This window comes from Panicum hallii, chromosome 8, assembly GCF_002211085.1.
Source record: "Panicum hallii strain FIL2 chromosome 8, PHallii_v3.1, whole genome shotgun sequence".
NCBI lineage: Eukaryota > Viridiplantae > Streptophyta > Magnoliopsida > Poales > Poaceae > Panicum > Panicum hallii.
The window spans coordinates 16,498,362-16,516,790 of NC_038049.1; the positions used below are offsets into that span (position 1 = coordinate 16,498,362).

The 18,429-nt window shown below is 48.0% G+C and overlaps 1 protein-coding gene across 2 annotated transcripts; it reads right to left on the reverse strand.

Moving 5' to 3' along the window:
• Positions 1-14,701: 14,701 nt before the first annotated feature.
• On the reverse strand, positions 14,702-16,881 carry LOC112901894 (scopoletin glucosyltransferase-like). Of its 2 annotated transcripts, none has more exons than XM_025970757.1 (2): positions 15,341-16,881; positions 14,702-15,088 (listed from the first exon to the last, which is right to left on the reverse strand). In XM_025970757.1, exon 1 carries the CDS (start codon positions 16,809-16,811, stop codon positions 15,348-15,350), a length of 1,464 nt encoding a protein of 487 aa, XP_025826542.1. In that variant the 5' UTR covers positions 16,812-16,881; the 3' UTR covers positions 14,702-15,088; positions 15,341-15,347. The 2 variants fall into 2 exon arrangements, with proteins under 2 accessions (XP_025826542.1, XP_025826543.1); XM_025970758.1 differs by having other exon boundaries at positions 14,702-15,091.
• Positions 16,882-18,429: the final 1,548 nt, after the last annotated feature.

Consider the following 18,429-nt stretch of genomic DNA (forward strand, 5'->3'; position numbering starts at 1 on the left):
CCAATGCCCCTGCCTATTTTATGAACCTCATGAACAAAGTATTTATGGACGAGCTGGATAAGTTTGTCGTAGTCTTTATCGACGACATACTTATCTACTCCAAGAGTATTCAGGAACATGAGCAACATCTGCGGGTAGTATTGGAAAAGCTGAGGGCACATAGGTTATATGCCAAGTTCAGCAAGTGTGAATTTTGGCTGGAGAGAGTAGCTTTCCTTGGTCACATTTTAACCGCGGAAGGTGTGGCAGTGGACCCAGAAAAGGTCGAAGCAGTCTCCAACTGGCAGCGACCGACTAACGTTAGTGAAATCAGAAGCTTTCTGGGATTAGCTGGGTACTATTGGAGATTTATTGAGGGATTCTCCAAGATAGCCCGACCCATGACGAAACTTCTTAAGAAGGAGAAGAAGTTCGCCTGGACGGAATCTTGTGAAAGAAGTTTCCAAGAATTGAAGCAAAGGTTGACAACCGCCCCAGTGCTGACCCTACCGGACATTCATCGGGACTTTGTCATTTACTGTGACGCATCCCGACAAGGATTAGGGTGTGTACTGATGCAAGACGGGAAAGTCGTTGCATACGCTTCCCGCCAACTCAGGACTCATGAGCAGAATTACCCGACCCATGATTTGGAATTGGCAGCCGTAGTGCATGCCCTTAAGATTTGGAGGCACTACCTGATTGGAAATAAGTGTGAGATTTACACCGACCATAAGAGTCTGAAGTATATCTTTACCCAGCCAGATTTGAACCTAAGACAAAGAAGATGGTTGGAGTTGGTCAAGGACTATAATTTGGAAATTCATTATCACCCTGGAAAAGCAAATGTGGTAGCCGACGCCTTAAGTCGGAAATCCTATGGACCCAAGGATGACAATCTGCGCGAGGAAATGGCACGATTAAACGTGCACATTGTTCCTCGAGGTTCCAGCCAAGTGCTGAACGTCCGATCAACACTAGAGGATAGGATCAGAGAGGCTCAAGGATCGGACCGAGAGTTAGTAAGGATTTGCAAACAAACTGGAGAAAACAAAGCACCGGGTTTCAGAGTAGACGATAAGGGGACGTTGTGGTACGAGGATAGGATTTGCGTACCCCAGGATGGAGATTTCCGGCAATTAATCATGGACGAAGCCCATAACTCGGCTTACTCCATCCACCCAGGATCCACCAAAATGTATATGGACATAAGGCAAAAATATTGGTGGAATGGAATGAAAGCGGATATTGCACGATTTGTGGCACATTATGATACCTGCCAAAGGATCAAGGCCGAACATCAAAAGCCGGCAGGATTATTGCAACCCTTGCCTATCCCGGTCTGGAAATGGGATGAAATAGGAATGGACTTCATAGTAGGCCTACCCAGAACACAGAAGGGACACGATTCCATATGGGTAATAGTGGATCGACTCACTAAGTCGGCTCACTTTATACCCGTACGAACCACTTACGGTGGAGAAAGCTGGCAAAGCTTTATGTGGAAAACATAGTAAAGTTACATGGAGTGCCTAGCAGAATTGTCTCAGACAGAGGAACCCAATTCACCTCTAGGTTTTGGAAAAGCCTACATAAAGCCATGGGCACTAAGTTGGATTTTAGCTCCGCATACCACCCACAGACGGATGGTCAAACCGAAAGGGTAAACCAAGTCATGGAAGATATACTGAGAGCATGTGTCCTGACCTATGGGAATGATTGGGAGCAGAGCCTACCTTATGTAGAGTTCTCGTACAACAATAGCTACCAAGCCAGCTTGGGCATGTCGCCATTCGAAGCCCTCTATGGAAGAAAGTGCAAGACTCCCCTAACGTGGTCAGAAGTTGGAGAACGTGCCTTAGTAGGACCCGCACACATAAAAGAAGCAGAAGAAAAAGTAGCGGAAATCCGCGAGAAATTGAGAGCAGCCCAGTCGCGACAAAAGAGCTACGCAGACAAGAAAAGGCGAGAAATAAGATTTGACCCAGGAGATTTTGTTTATCTCAAGGTCTCGCCTATCCGAGGAACGCGGAGATTTCAGGTATAGGGAAAATTGGCCCCTCGGTACATTGGACCGTATCGAGTTCTGAAGAGAATAGGAGCCGTGGCATACCAACTGGAATTACCGGAAGAAATGTCAGATATACACCCAGTGTTCCATGTTTCGCAATTACGAAAATGTTTGAGGGTACCCGAGGGAGAACACGTGCCGGCGGAAACAATAGACCTGCAGCCGGATTTGCGATACCAAGAAGTGCCGGTCAAGATTCTAGACACTGTCACTAAGAGGACAAGAAATTTCGAAGTACGGATATCCAGGGTTCAATGGAGCCGACACGGAGTAGAGGAAGCAACCTGGGAGCGCGAGGAGGCCCTAAAGAAAGAATTTCCCCATCTGTTTAAAAGCCAGCCGAATCTCGAGGACGAGATTCATTTAAGTGGGGTAGGTTTGTGACGCCCTAAAAATTTACCAAGTCAAATCACGCGATTAAAAACCACTCGTCGTCAAACCTTAGCCCTAACCCCTGACCGTATCGCGGCCCCATCCCGCGCCGCCCGGAAGCTTGCCGTCCGCGCGCGGTCACCGCCGCGAATAGCGCCGGCGCAAGTCACTTCCCGCGCAGCGCGCGGATTCCGCGCGCGCGTGGCCGACCGGCCGCGGTCGCCGCCGCGACCGGCGCCGACACACGCCTCCTCTCCTTTCTCTTTCTCTCTCCTTTTTCTTTCCCTCTTCCATTTCTTTTCTTCTCTTTTTCCCTCTTTTTCTTTTCTCTTTCCCCTTTTCTTCTTTCTCCTTCCTTCTTTCTTTTCCCTCTCCTTCCCTCTTTCTCTTCCCCTCCTGGTTTCCCCTGCCGCACGCCCGCACGCCGCCCAGGCCGAGCACCTGCGCCACCCCGGCCGTGCCGCGCGCACGCGCCCGCCCTGCGTGCTCCGCGTGCCCCGCGTGGCCGCGCGCCACGGCGTGCGCCGCGCCGTGCCCGCGTCCCGCTCTGGCCCGCACCCCGCCGCGCCGCACGCGCACACGCCCGCCCCGACCCCGCGACGCCGCGCCGCCCGCCGCTGCCGCACCTGTTCCGACGCGCCGCCCGCTGCTGCCGCACACCGCCGCCCTCCTGTACCCACCCCGCACGCCACGCCACGACGAGAGCGCGCGGACAAACTCCATTACGGCGCCCCGCACCGCTCGCCGGCTCCCCCTCACCGGCCACCACCCCTCCGCTGCCCCGGCCGCCTATAAAAGGGGCCGAGGAGCACCCCCGGCACCCCACGACCGCCGCCCCACGACCGGCCCCTCGCCTCCACCGCCCTAGCGCCGCCACCGTACGCCCCACCACCGGCCGCCGCCCCTCACCGTGGACCCGCTCCCTCACCACGCCCCAAGCCGAGGTGAGGCCGGGAACTAGTTCCCCGTGCCCCCCTCCCTCTCATCCCCCATTCCCCCGAGCCGCCCATGGCCCGGCCGGCCGGATTTGGCCGCCGCCGGCGCCTTCCCCCCTCCTCTGTTTTGCATGGGGAAGAAGGGGAGAGAAGGGGCCTTTTGCCCGAAGCCCCCTCCTTTTTCCTGTAATACCCCAAAGGAACCCCCCCTCCTCTAGATGCCCCCTTTTTGCTAAAAAGACCCTACTCTTTCTAGTATTTCGAACCAAACCCCTCGATTACGTAAACCTAAATACACTCGACACCTTTCAGCGTACACTGAGTGTTTCTAGGATTCGCAAATAGGTCCTTGTCCTTTCCGTATAGTTACGAATATACCCCTAGACCCCCGTTTAAGCCCTGAAACCACCTTTAGCGCGTCATTTTATGTGCGAAACGACCTCCGATCGACCCGAAACTTTACCACGCCCTTTCTAGTATAGTTTTAGTCATGCCATTAAGAAACCACCCAAAAATATTACCCCTACCTCCGTGACTAAATTATTTCCGATTCAAGCTCAGCGATAAAAGCTTTTAGTTTTTGTGCTTGATTGTGTGTTTGTTTGTTTGCGTCGTAGGACACGGAGTGAACGAGGAAGGCCCCGACTGTGACCAAGCGAACGAGGACCAGTTCCGCGACCCCGAACCCGAAGGACAGTGCTTCGATCAGGACTTTCCGCAAGGACTTGACGATGGCAAGTTCAATTCCGCCCTTTGATGCATGTTTCTGTCCTAGTTTTTTATAAACACAACCCAGTGGCCTGTTTTATAAAATTGCATGGTTTGCGTGCTGAAAACATGGTAGGATAGCCACCCTTGTTGTGAAAACTATACCTTGACCACCTGATTTTATAAAGAAAATGCGTGCGTGTGGGAAGGGATAAAAAGGTGGATTTGAGAAACGAGTCGGACGGGATGGATGGCATTTCTGTGTGAATTGCCGTTGGTGTGCTCGTACCTGTGTGGTTGAGCGTGGAGGGGAGATATCCATCTTGTCACCCCTAAGGACCGAGTTGATGTGACATCTCACCTAGCTTCTCGTAGTGCGAACCACTTGACCGTTGTATGGGCAACGGCTTAGCATAAACCCCACCAGTTAGCCTGATAGCCACCAGGAGAGCTGAGAGCAACGGGTGATCAAGGAGAAGGGATAAGCTCTGTGTGACTTATGCCCCGGTTAAACCTCGGAGATAGGTCGAATGACCCCTTGATGGAGCCCGTGGTGGCAAGTCAGGTCTAGCTAAGGTGGGTAATGGCTTTGTTGGGATCTGCACCGGCACTAAGGTGTTCGTGTTGTGGTACCCCGCCTGTGGGTAAAGTTGCACACCTCTGCAGAGTTAAAATCTATTCGAATAGCCGTGCCCACGGTATTGGGCAAGTTACGGTGTGGTCACATAACTAGTGTTTCTCTCTGGGAATGGATGGGCTGGTGTGAGTTGTTTGGAAAGTGTCCGGCAGTTGTGCCGTGTGCTACGGCGGACGGGGAGTCCGGTAGCAGTTTAAAACTTGGATCCTGTGTGGATCGACACCGTGTGCTTTTTGGTATTAGAAAACTCGTTTTGAAAGTTGTTTTTGAACAAACCTTGCACACAACTGAGTTTTCGTAAATGAACTATAACCTTATCCTTGGATTATCCTGTGCATTAAATTCTGTTATACCCCCTCCGTGGGTGTGATTGGACTTGCTGAGTACGTTTGTACTCACCCCTTCTTACTTTTACAGTGGAAGACCCAGACTACGTCCCCGAAGACAACGAGTAGGGTTTCGTCCTGCACCCAGTCTTGCCTGTGGTTGAGGCCACCGTTGGATTCCGCATGGCGCAAGACTCTGATGATTCTCTTTTCGTAGTTAGTGTAGTAGTGTGGGTTCTGGTTGTAATCCTCGCGATAGTGGCGCTTCACTGCCCATTACCGCGTAGAGTTGTACGGTGATGTACCATCTGATGTAATAAAAGTGTTATCAGCCTCCTGGGACTGATAAATCAACACTTTTAAGTCTTCCCTGATGGGGGGACGCTTCAGGCGGTCAGGGAAGGACACGACCGAGAACTACCTGCGTGTGTTCTTCAAATTGCCACGGAACACAATGAGCATCCACTTGTATGATTTGAGTTGAGAAGTTCTTCATCCCTGTTTATCCAGCTATGGTTAATGAAATTGTTTTTTTCTTGTTGTAGTTTCCTAAGCTTTGCGGGTTCTATAAATTCCAAAGGCAGTATTTGGATAAGCTGGAGGAGCTTGGCATTGTCGCAATCCACAAATTCCCCCTAGCACTGGACATTGGTGATGAAGCTGAAGAGGTATTAGATGCATCATCTGGGAGAATGGTCATGAATATGCGGGCTGGTGAACTACAGATTGAGGCCAAGGTGGACAATCTGATGTGCAAGTTCAACCTTTTGATGTTTGTTTTAGCAGTTGGTCTTGGTTGTGTGTTGATGTATGTTGCAGGCAGGCAGTGAAGTCAAGTTCACTGCATAATGTATTTTAGTCTTTGTAGGTGATGGTTGCAGTGTAGTATGAACAATGCAATCTGGTGCGGTTGGTCTTCGCTTTTGTAATGTATGAACAATGTGGTGCATTTTCAAGCATTGCAATCTGGTGGATGGTCAAGCAATGCAAACTGGTTCTTTTATCAAGCAATGCATTTTATTCATGTGTGAAACATTATGTGCCAATATTGGATGGGCTTGCATTCAGGCAAGCAAGAAATGAAAACCAAAAAAATAGAATAGTGCATTTAGCAAACTTGTGCGTGATGAAATATTAGCAGAATGTATGTTACTTCAGGCCAATATATTTTTTGACAAATTATGTACATTCCATGACATGGCCTTGGGGTCATAAAAACCCAGAAATACATTTTAGGACAGATTCTGTCCATCACACATGAAGTCTGCATATATATATACACATCATGTGAATGAAATCTGGACACTGTAATTTTCATCACACATGAAGTATACACTAAAAACAGAAACATTGCATATAAGGTCTTACAATCTCATAATTCAGATACAAATGTAGTAGCATAATTGAAATACAACAAAATCAATAACAGAAAAGTTCATGCATGGTTCACATATGTCTACAAATGGAAAGGTCAATCAACATCACTGTCTTCTCCTAAAGTATTGCCTTCTTCTGGACTATGGTACTCAAGGTAGGTTTCATCTTCATCTTCATCTTCATCTTCATCTTCATCTTTTCGCGGTCTGCTTCATCACCTTGAGCAATATGTTTTTGTCGACAGATGCTCTCGATGAGGTCTCTACTAATAGGGCTGCCTGGTTCATTATCCATGTGCAACAAATCCATATCTAGAGGAATGTCTCTCATTGCACCATCTCTAGATGATTTATGCTCCTCTTGGTATGCCTCTTGAGATCTCATTTGTACTTGTTCATGGATTGGTTGGTTTGTGTCGGACTCTTCGACATCAAATATATGTCGGTGGCCAAATTCTTGTAGCACTCGCCAACATGGCCCTAATTTTGTATCTTCCAAGAAAAATACTTGTGCAGCATCTGTGGCCATAATGAAAGGATCATCCTTATACCATCGGCCTGTGATGTTTATGCTCTTGAAGTAACCATCATCTTTCATCTGGTATGTCCTTCCCCCAAGATGGTACCATTCACATCGTCATAAGATAACAATTCTACTTAGGGCTGGGCAAAAAAACCTGAGAATCGAGAACCGACCCGAAGTTACCGAGAACCGGTACCGAAGGAACTGGAACCGAAGAAGTTCGGTTCCTGTTCGGTTCCATGCTCTAAGGAACCGAAGTTTCTCGGGATATTCGGTACTTGGGCTCGGTTCTCCCGAAGTACCGAAGAACCGAAGTTTGCTGTTGCCTGTTGGTCTAATGGTCTTGGTGCTGACTGCTGAGAGCTAGTGAGTTGGAGACTTGAATTCTATGTAATGCTTGATTGCTTGCTACTGAGTTGGTCATTTGAATTTGAGACAACAAAAATCTATGTGTTTGTGTTGTACTGTAATGCTTGCTGCTACTATAATGCTACCGTTGCTTATTTGAATTGATGTAATGCTGCTACTATAATGCTACTGTTGCTTGTTTGAATTGATATTTGGATTGGTGCTAAAATTAGACGAGGTGCTGTCAAAATTTGCTATTGAATGAGCTGTTTTTATGCATCTTGAAACTTCGGTTCCTTCGATAAGTACCGGAACCAAACCGAACTATCCGGAACCGAAGTTGGTCGGTTCCTACCTCTAAAAATAACCGATCGGTACCAATTATCTGGGAACCGAAGTTCTGTAGGAACCGAGGAACCGAACCGATCGGTTCGGTTCCTCCCGAATGCCCAGCCCTAATTCTACTCCCTTTGCTGTTCTTACTGTAAGTCAACTCCATAATGTCTGTGATTGTCCCATAGAAATCCATTGTGTCATAACCGTGAGTACCTGGACTTTTGATGGTGGAGTTCTGTGTCTTCCTATTTTCGTCACGAGCCGTAGTGTGGTAACGTACCCCATTGATTATACAGGCTGTGTACGAACGCACGCGCAGATCCGGCCCAAATGCTAGTGAGTACAAGTCTTCATCAACAAGTGTTGTGCCTTCATATTTCAATTTGGTAATCTGCAGGTAAAAAACATACAGAATTATTGAATTTGAAAATGTATTGGATCATAAATGATGAAGTCATGTTGTAGAAAGTAGCACACACATGATTCTCGAACCATGCAGGGAATTGTGTTGACATCTTTTTTTCAACATTGTTGACGTCTTCTTATTCTAATTGTGCCCTATACATGTTGCAAAGTAAGAAGCTAATTAGTTATTTTGTGACACTAGTATTGAATAAAGATGGCTGTAATAGCAGGAATTACTCACTCTTTTTATTCATCAACTTCTTCGCAATTATTTAGAACAAACCAAACCATGGAGTCTATGTCTTTGTCTTGGTAATGAAGATTTGAAGCACCCAACAGGTTAATACCAAGACCAAAAATAGACTAACCATTGGGTGAGATGTTCTCTTATCCATCTAAGTTTCTTTCAGGCCTAGTGAACCTACTAATGATGTCACTAAAATATGTTGAGCACTAAGTCATACACTCATAGGCAATGTATGCCTCTGCAATAGATGCTTCTGGTCTTGCTTGATTGCGAACGAAACGCTTAAAGGTGCCCAACCTTCTCTCAATGGGATACATCCATCCATACTGCACCGGTCCCCTAAGAGTGCCTCATCAGGTAAGTGTACTGCTAGGTGAACCATAACATCGAAGAATGCTGGAGGATAGATTTTCTCTAGCTTGCAAATGATAAGCACAATATCTTCCTTCATCTGGTGTAGTGCATCAACCTTTATAGTTTTGGAGCAAAGTTGTCTAAAAAACCTACCCAATTCAGCAATTACTTCGTATACATCTTTACGCACCAAACCACGAAGGCCAGATGGTAAAATATGCTGCAGCATTATAGTTTTGGCTTATCTGGATTCTTGCATGGAACATAGCAAAGATTTCTTGTAGTGTGGACTACGACGGACGGACAGGGCTGCACCACCTGTCGCCTACTACACTGTTCCGTGGGGTGGAACACAACCTGAGGAAAGTAACCAAGCCTAAGCACCATGCCTAAACTATCGAGTCACTAACTTCCACCTCACGTTAAGGCTTGAAGAAACCCCAAATGGATAGAATTTGCTAACCATGCAGATAAGGGATCCCGCAGATCAACGAAAGTAAATAAACAAACTACTAAAAATAAGAGAAGAACTAGCGAGACACTGAAGATAAATGAGGAACTTACTTGAATAAGCTTTATTCCTTCGAGGTGGCTACAGAGTCGGAGTAGGACCGAGGGAACCTAGCTCCTCTTCTAACTTGGCTCTCACCCAAGCTCTCACCTCACTCTCTCCCTATTCTACACTAAGGTAGAGTGACTAAACAAACAACTCAACTTCTCTCCAAGGATGCTGTGTTGTGCATGGAGGTTTAGGCAGCTATTTATAGCTTCTCAAGGTCAGTACTCGCTGCTTAGCTTGTCTTGTAAGTAGGCATGACGGTTAACATAGCTTGTACGCGAAGATAGACATGTGGCGTTGCAGGGCCAGGCCGGCCAGCCTCCCCTAGTCCAGCTGGGCTAGGGATGCTACCATGTGACACCGCCTTTCTTGTGGACGCCTTTGATCACTCCAGGAGGTCGGTAACAGTTGCATCGCTTTGAGGCGTGGAAGTTAGAGGCTAGCCGGCCTGGATGAGGCCGGTCGGCCTGTCTCTGGCTCCTTTTAGGCCTCTGATGCACCGATGTGTTGATCAACGTGTGCAAATGCTTAGGAAGGAAGTTTTGAGCCTGAAGACGTCGGTAGTCACTACAAGTGGGCCCATCAATCCATGGTTCAAGCCTTTCGATCGTAAGATGTTTTGCTTGATGATGTACCGGTCAAGGTTGATTGGACTTGTGTTTGAGGCCCTGCAGATGAAGTTTGGCACGTGTTCGTCTCAATGCTAGGCCAGTCGGCCTAAGGGAGGCCGGTCGGCCTGGGTTTTCTTCCAATTTGGCTTAAATTTATGTAGTGAGCTCCTAAAATCAAATAATTACCAAAACTAGTAAAACTCATCAGGATAAATAATTTAAGCATGATTTTGGCCATACAAGTATGAAATCCAAGGAAATGTTGGTGGTAAAAATCATGGAAATTGATCGCCAACAGGCGCGAGCCGCCTCGCCCGACCGCCCGGGATCCGGTTCCACCTCGCCCGACCCCAGGGGAGTGGACCTGGTCTCCCTCGACCCTATGAGGAGGGCTCGCCTCACCCGACCTTGAGGGCACGGGCTCAGCCTCACCTGACCCCGAAGGGAGAGCTCCGCCTCACCCGACCCCGAGGGCACGGGCTCGGTCGTACCTGCCTTAGAGACGCGGGGCCCTTAGGGTCCTACGGTAGTGGAAGGTCGCGACGAGGGTCAAGCCTCTGACGCAAGAATAGGCGAGGGCACGCCTCGAGGTGACCCCCGGAGGTGACAGGCCATAACGGCAGGCGCCCGCCGCCCACCACGCTGGAGCTTAAGTCGCAAACCACGTCGGGGGCTCACGCCGCTCATCTCGTCAGAGCGCACGTCGTCCACCACGATGAGGGCTCGCGCCATGAGACACACTGGAGGCTCACGCCGCTTGTTGAAGCGCACGTCGCCGGTCACGCCAGGTTGTGGTGTAGGGACACCCCCTCCATCATCTACAAGGCCAACGGGGCCCACACACAAGGAAGGGGAGCAGCGGGGTCCCGGGGACCCTCCTTTTTCTACTCCTTATCTCTCTCTCTCTCTCTCTCTCTCATGTGTATTCGACCACCTCACCTTGGCTGATAAAAGGGAAGGGGATGCCCCCCGCGGGGGGACTCTAGACACTCATGCACTAGCACGGACACTTCGCCACCAGAGACTAAGGATCCCTTTCCCTCCCTCAACCATTTGTAACCCCTACTGTAGGCAAGTGCAAGAACACAAGCAGCTTGAATAGGATGTCAGCACCTTGGTCTTCCCTCCTTCAAGCTCCACCATGTTAACAGTTGCTACAGGGATGGGGTGTTGATCAATCTTCATCGGCTTCTTGCTCTCTTCTATTTGAATTCTTCATTGCTCGATAGCTGGATCTGCTGATGGAAAACCTTGCACTCATTAGTATTGTAAGAATTGGAATTATGCCACTTGCAGTACTTCTGGTTTTTTAGTTCTTCGGCCGATGGGATATTGTGATTCGAGGAAACTGGATTTGCTTTTCCCTTAGCAAGAATCGAGTAACTGATAGGCCTTATTCATGTCGAAACTGTACTTTTTTGTGCTGGTCTTGATCCACGGACATGATACTAGCTTTTTGTTCCTGTTCCACTCAGCTAAGCCAACTTTGTTGTCCTCTTCAGAGTCCAACTCCAAGGAGCCCACACGAGCCACCTTCTTCTAGTACCGGCCGCCCCTGGAGTCCTCATAACGGGTTTCATGGCCTAATACCCTCTGGATGATATGCCCGAGGCTTTCGAACTCTTGTGCAGAATATGTTTCCTTGGTGGCTGACAACAACCCTTGAAAGGCTAGCTCCACCAACTACCCATCGGTCAAGTTCAAACTGAAACATCAGCTCCTCATGTCACGGAACCTCTGTACATACTCTAGGAGCAACTCATCATTCCTCTGTCTGATGACGATCAAATTCGCTAGGCGCATCTCATGAAGGTTGATGAAGAAGTACTTTGTGGAACTGTTTCTCCAGATCGGACAAATTGTGGACCAAGGAATCTTCCGCAGTGGCCTCCCCGTACTGTGCAAGGAATCGGCTAATGTGCTCAATTGTTGATACGTTGTCTTGGCCAGAGAATCTGGAAAAGTCCGTAAGCCTGTACCGATTTGGCAGAGGTACACGATTGAACGCCTCAGGATAAGGATGTTGATACATGTACATCTAGTCTTTAGGTTTCAGCCTGAAGTGATTTTGAATCACATCGGCTATCCTATTGGTCCAGTCTTTGCTCTATGGATTTGGATGTTGAACCCTTGCGTTGAGATCTGGATCGATGCTTGAGTAGTTCCTTGCTGTAGCCCCTGGTAATCTATGTAATCCAAAGCCATATGAAAACCTTTGGGCAACCCATTATTTCCCGCCTCAAACTGGTACCCAGCTATCTGGAAGTAGGCATCTGGAACATCTAGGGCATAGTGCTGCCTTGGGTCAGACGCTACAGTGTGCTGATACCCTTGATCTGATGGTATCGGCATTTGTTGGTGGTGGCCCCCTTGCGTGAAGGATGCTTGTTGGAGGAGGAGGCCTGCGTGGGAAACCGCTCATCAGATGTGGAACGGAGAACGGCGGTCCACTGGCATGTTGCTGTGCAGGAGGTATGAGAGGTGGTATCTTCTGCAGTGCTTGCTCCTCTTCGCGTACACCTTTCCCTTTGTTATTAGACACCGATGGACCCACTAGAAAGTATGCGGGACTCAACTGCTGCTCCAGGATTCCATCAGCTACTTGTCTAATCAGATTAGTCAGCGTGCTGACCAGAACACCAGACTGATTGACCAGCGTGTGAAGAACGGTCGTGTTGACCATCTCTTGAAAGTTTTGCGCGCTGGACAATTCTGCCGACCGATCCGTCCGCAGTGGTTACCGCAATGAACAGCATCGGCAATTGGCCCTTCTGGATTACCTTGCCTGTGAACTTGCTAAAGGACTAAAAGCAGAGCTTGGTGAATGCATCTCTGTGGCTTCAATCAGCTTCTTTTATTCATCATCGAGATCCTCCAAGGTGACCTTGATGATGTTCTCAGGGTCGGTTACCTCAGGCATGGTGATGAAGTTGTTGTCATGTCCCACCGGGTGTGCCAAAAAGCATGTTGCCGCCAAAATCGAACGGTGAGTCTTGTGGAGCATGATACGCTAAGGCCTAGGAGCTCTACTTATCTCCAGTGCAGGTCCTGCAAATGAGGTTCGGGACGTGCCAGTCAATTTGACCTACAATTGACAAGAAAAGAAATTTAATCAGTAAAACAACAGGAAACGCATCGGCTGGGATTCCGAAGAGTTCCAAGAATGTATCGGCTAGGACATCCGATACATGCATCTGCACATTGGCTACGAAGCCGATTTCATGATGAAACATGATTAAGAATCAAAATCTTATCATTAAATCCACACATTTAATTAAACTAAATCCATCATCACTATTAGTCGGATCGGACTTAACCGAGACAACGCTAATAGCAGGGCGACAAATTGAGCATAACTAGCCAATGCATCTAATTATATCAGAATTTACACTTATCATTAAGTCCAAAAGTGGCAAGGAGCCCCAATTGATGCTATCGAATCATCGCAATCATGCCATCGTTGGCCGACAGACCGATCCGGCCGATAAGACTTGACCTAGTGTCATTGCCCAAGGATCAGACTCAACCAAGACAGCTTGAGATAACAATGATAGGATAAATGAATCAGCCGGTCGGACTACCCACAATGAAGTCCATGTAGATAACTCGATAGTTCTAGTGAGAATCAAAGAAGAAATCATCTATGGAGTTACTGCATGAAAAGGTTAGATAAAACTGAAAACTCCATGATTGTCACAAGATGAATTGTGAAATCTATTCAAAACTAGCAAGAGATTGAATGATGCAGCCTTACAAGAACTTGATATAAATTGATAACTTAGTAGATCAAAACTAGACGAAACTACAGCGATGCGCCGGTAGCTAAAGCCTAGATAATCCGATAAACACAAACTTAACAACAAGCCGGAGATCCATCCGATGGAGCCCTACTTGCTGAAGAATTCACCGAGATAAAGCACTCTACTCTTACTCCTAGGGTTTTGGCAAAGTGCCAAGAAATGTTTTATTGATTGATGATTATTCTTTACAAAACCCTAACTACTACTATTTATACTCTAAAGCTATGACTTCTGATCGATTACGATCTGTCACAAACATGACTTAACATATAAAAACTACTATATCTACAAGATATTTTAAAAGGAAACCGGCTTCCGCAAGATCTTCTACTGATGTTATCCTCTAGTCCAATTTAAACTCCTTCTGACCGTTTCCTTGACCGAATTGTGTTGCCCTTGACCAGCGCCACATCAACTCTAACTACAACTTCTGACATTTTTGACCCGGACGCATCATCAGCCTCCTTCACAACCTCCATCAGCTTTCAACAAGACTCCTTTTTCCTTTCATTATTTATACTAGCAAAATTTTGGCGTCAACATTGGGCATCTAGCAACACCTGACCTAGTTTGTCGGGTGGTTTGCTCTTCTGCAGCATTTTCCTTAGCCTCATCTGTTGGTTCATTTTCAAAGGCACCGACTTTATGTATGTGACCCCAATCTAAAATGTTGCTATCATCATCTTCTTCTTCATCGTCTTTCATCACAACTCCAGGTTTACCGTGCTTGTTCCAAAGAGTATAGTTATCCATGAAACCTTTTTGATATTTGTGGGTGTGTAGAGTGCTTCGCTTAGAGTATTCCTTGTCATTCTTGCAAATTCTACATGGACATCACATGAAACTCTTCAATGACTTGTTGGCCTCTGCAGCATTGAGAAAGGTCTCTAGGCCATTAATCCACGCCATGGTGCATTAGTCACCATATATCCATTGTTGTATATCCGTTGCCGGTCCATTTGCAATTACATTATTATTTTTCTCCATTTCTACATCAAGAAATATAAATTATTCTTTCTACAAAATAGTTCTAACCTTTAAGGAACGTTTTGGATGAGCAAATTAAGTGGCCGGTATATAGCTTCACCTCAGTTCTGTTACACATAAAACTAAATTTTAATAAAAAATGCAAATATACCTTAACATTCAATACAAATTCCTGAACATTCAATACATTCTTTAATCCAACACAATTTATTCAACACAACATAAATTCCATTCAAACGAACAAAAATTCCAAACCATCCAACATGTCTGGTGGATTTTTTGCTTGGGTCTTCAACCATCCTTGGGTGGGAAAGCTGAATGCTCTGGCCAGCGTGGAAGAAGATGGAGGAGTTGGAACCGCCAGGTTTGGTGGTGACCGGCAACAATGCGGGTACACATTTTATAGTAAACTGGTTGTAGAACAACAACTTTTATTCTTGAATCACCATGGCATATATAGATAGCCACCTGCCCCTCTTCATGAAATTAAACCTTGCGTTCCACCTGGATTTTCCTGCTGTCATACTCCAGATTAGATATAAAATCCAAATAAGCACTAGATATCAAGTTTAAATAAAATAATCATTGTATTTCTGGGACCACAATCAGAGTCATGGCACCATATTCTGTATTTATATTGCATATTATATCATTTCGACAGAACATAACAAGTTTACCAAGATTTCATTTCGACACACTGTAAGTATGTATAAGGGGGAGAAAGTACCATTGACAACCATACTTGAAGAGAACAAGTTGTACTTACAATCTTTTCATGGCATCGTAGTCCCAACAACAGACGCTCTTGCTCCAATAAAATCATCAATAAGCTGATGCAGATCACGGTTAGAGGTTCCGCCTTCTGCCATAGCCGCATGAGCCTTTGGAGAAAGTTCCATTACCCTTCTCCTCGCAGCTTCCGCAGCACCTCCATGTTCCATGAACTTTGCGACAGATTGCGCAATTGCCTTAGCAGGGATCACATCATGTTCTACATACCTCGTGCTCCGCAGCCCAGCGCCCTCCGGCCACAGGCGCTCCCCGAATTGTAGCACTTGAGTCAGAAACCTCTCGGTGATGAACTGCTCGTACACCATTGGCCATGTCAAAACTGGCACGCCAATCGCAATTGTCTCTAGGACAGAGTTCCACCCGCATTGCGTCACGAATGCCCCCACTGCTGGGTGCTGGAGTATATCGGTTTGTGGGGCCCAACCCATGATAACCATGCCTCTGTTCCCAACACGATCTTTCCACCCTACCGGTGGCTCCCATGTTTTAACCCTAACAACCCACAAGAATGGCACACCAGATGCTTCTAGCCCGAGGGCTAGCTCATTAAGCTGAGCATCCGAAAGGTTTGTCAGGCTGCCGAAGCACAAGTATACAACGGAGTGAGTAGGCTTTGTGTCCAGCCAATCCAAGCAAGCTGATCTGCCAGTACCAGCTCTTGCTGGTGGTGCTATGGGCAGTGAAAGCGGCCCAACACAGTAGGTTCGCTTCACATAGCCGCTGTCCGCGTAGCTCTCGCAGTAATCATGCTCGAGATCAATGAACGTGTTGGAAATAAAGCCACACCTCTTAAGCTGCATCGCGAACTGAGCACCTGCGTTCTGGTCAAATACCGGTGGGTTCCTCAAAAACTCTGACAGCTCAGTAACTGGCAGACTTATTTCTGGACCGGGGAACTCAGGAACGGTCACCGAACTACCAGGGGTGTCCTTAACATTGCCACTTAAGGCAAGGCGCCACGTAGCTAGCGTCGTGAAAATACCCACGACATTAAAAAGAACACAGGGGATCCCAAGTTCGGCGGCAATACCAGAGTTCCACCGGAAGAAATGCAGGTCGCTGATGATGGCGTCAGGCGAGCTCTCCCTGATGAGACTCTCCTGAGCCGGCCTCATTAGCGCCTCATCGGTGGATGCTACCTCGAGCCGCCATGAGTCTGCGGCCTTGACGGTGGACATGTTCTCGACCCCTGGTGGGAGGCCGTCAACCTCCGGGAAGGCGTAGGTCGCGACCTCGACGCTGGCATGGCTCGGCTCACGCCTCGCAAGGGCTGACTGCACGATGGGGGCGTTTGCCACAGTTACGGCGACAATGGCCTCGACATCGTCCGGCCTAACTGCGGCGAGGTGGAAGGCGAGGTCTGTCAAGGGGAGGATGTGGCTGGTGGCCAAGAAGGGCATCAGAAGGATGCGCAGCTTCTTGCTCTGCTTAGCAGCTGAAGCCATTGTAGTATGCGGTGGCCTTTGGCTTTGGAGGGTGTTTTGATGGTGCAGGAGCCGTGGCCTCAAATATGCCGATGTTGCTGGTGTGGTGCTAGCTCGCCATAGCTTTAAATATACATTAGTCAGCGTTGAACATAGTACCCTTTTAGGTGTGTTTGGTTGGGAAGCCGAATCGGATGGAGCCGATCCATCCTGCGTTTGGTTTGCAAACATGTGAACAGAGCCATCCCCACGAGCGAATATTCACTCAATATGCGGGATGAGCTCGTTTTGCAAAAAATACCGGACGAGTTCGCTCCCATTCAACTCCGTAACCTCCCGTCGCACTTCCTCCCGGCGCCATCCTTCTCCCCGCGATCCTCTACTACCCGCGAGCTCGGGCGGAGAGTGGTCGGCGGATCAACTAGCGCGGCCGCCAAAGGAGCTCGAGCGGCTCGGGCGGAGCGCGGCTGCGGGAGGAGCTTGGGCGGCGCGCGGCCGTGGGGGAGCGCAGCTGCAGGCCGGAGCCCTGCCGGAGCGCGGCTACAGGCAGAGCTCGGGCGGTGCAGGCGGAGCGCGGCTGCCGGAGGACCTCGGGCGGAGCAGGCAGAGCCATGCCCGAGGAGCTCGACTTGCTACGGTGGGGGAGAGAGAGGAAGGGAGAAGATTGGGTGACCGACAGATGGGTCTCATGTAATGGTGGTTAATGGAGTGATGATAGATCCATTCTCATACCTCCGACCAAACAAGAAATAGAACAGCTCCATCCCTCCATCCAAACACATTGCAATTAGTGGTCTCGTTTCTAAAATTAAGAATGGAGCCCTTCCGTCCTACCTCGTTCTCCACACAAACGCTACCTTAAATACCACTAATGCAGAGCGCACTACGGGAAACAGTTAATTTGCCGAGTGTAAAAAACACTCGGCAAAACTCAAAAAACACTCGGCAAAGACTTTGCCGAGTCTTGCACTCGGCAAAGGACACACGGAAGAGAGATTGTCGGCAAAGGGTACTTTGCCGAGTGCATTTCGTCGGGCACTCGGCAAAGCTTTTGCCGAGCGCAAAGCGCGGCGCTCGGCAAACTTTAAGCGCCGTGACGGAACAGGTCTATGACGGACGATTTGCCGAGTGCCAGAATTTGGCACTCGGCAAAGACTGTTATTTTGCCGAGTGTCATATTCCAGGCACTCGGCAAACTAGCCTCCTTTGCCGACTGTCAGACATCCTGGCGCTCGGCAAAGTAGCCTCCTTTGCCGAGTGTCAGACATCCTTTGCCGAGTGTCGGGATGTCCGGCACTCGGCAAAGTAGCCTCCTTTGCCGAGTGTCAGATTAACGGCACTCGGCAAAGATTCTTCGGTCTTTGCCGAGTGTTCACACGCGGCAAAGATTCTTCACTCTTTGCCGAGTGTTACACTCGGCAAAGATTCTTCAGATTTCCCATTTTAATCTGTTTTTTCGATTTCATCCACACATATACATATATATCAGAAAATATTATATCATCACAAAGATCACCAATATCACATCTATATCACAAACATCACATCTATACTACAAACACAATTGATTCACATACATATCCCAAATCGGTTCACACACGTACTATTATTACAGATCATAAATATGCATGTCTCACAA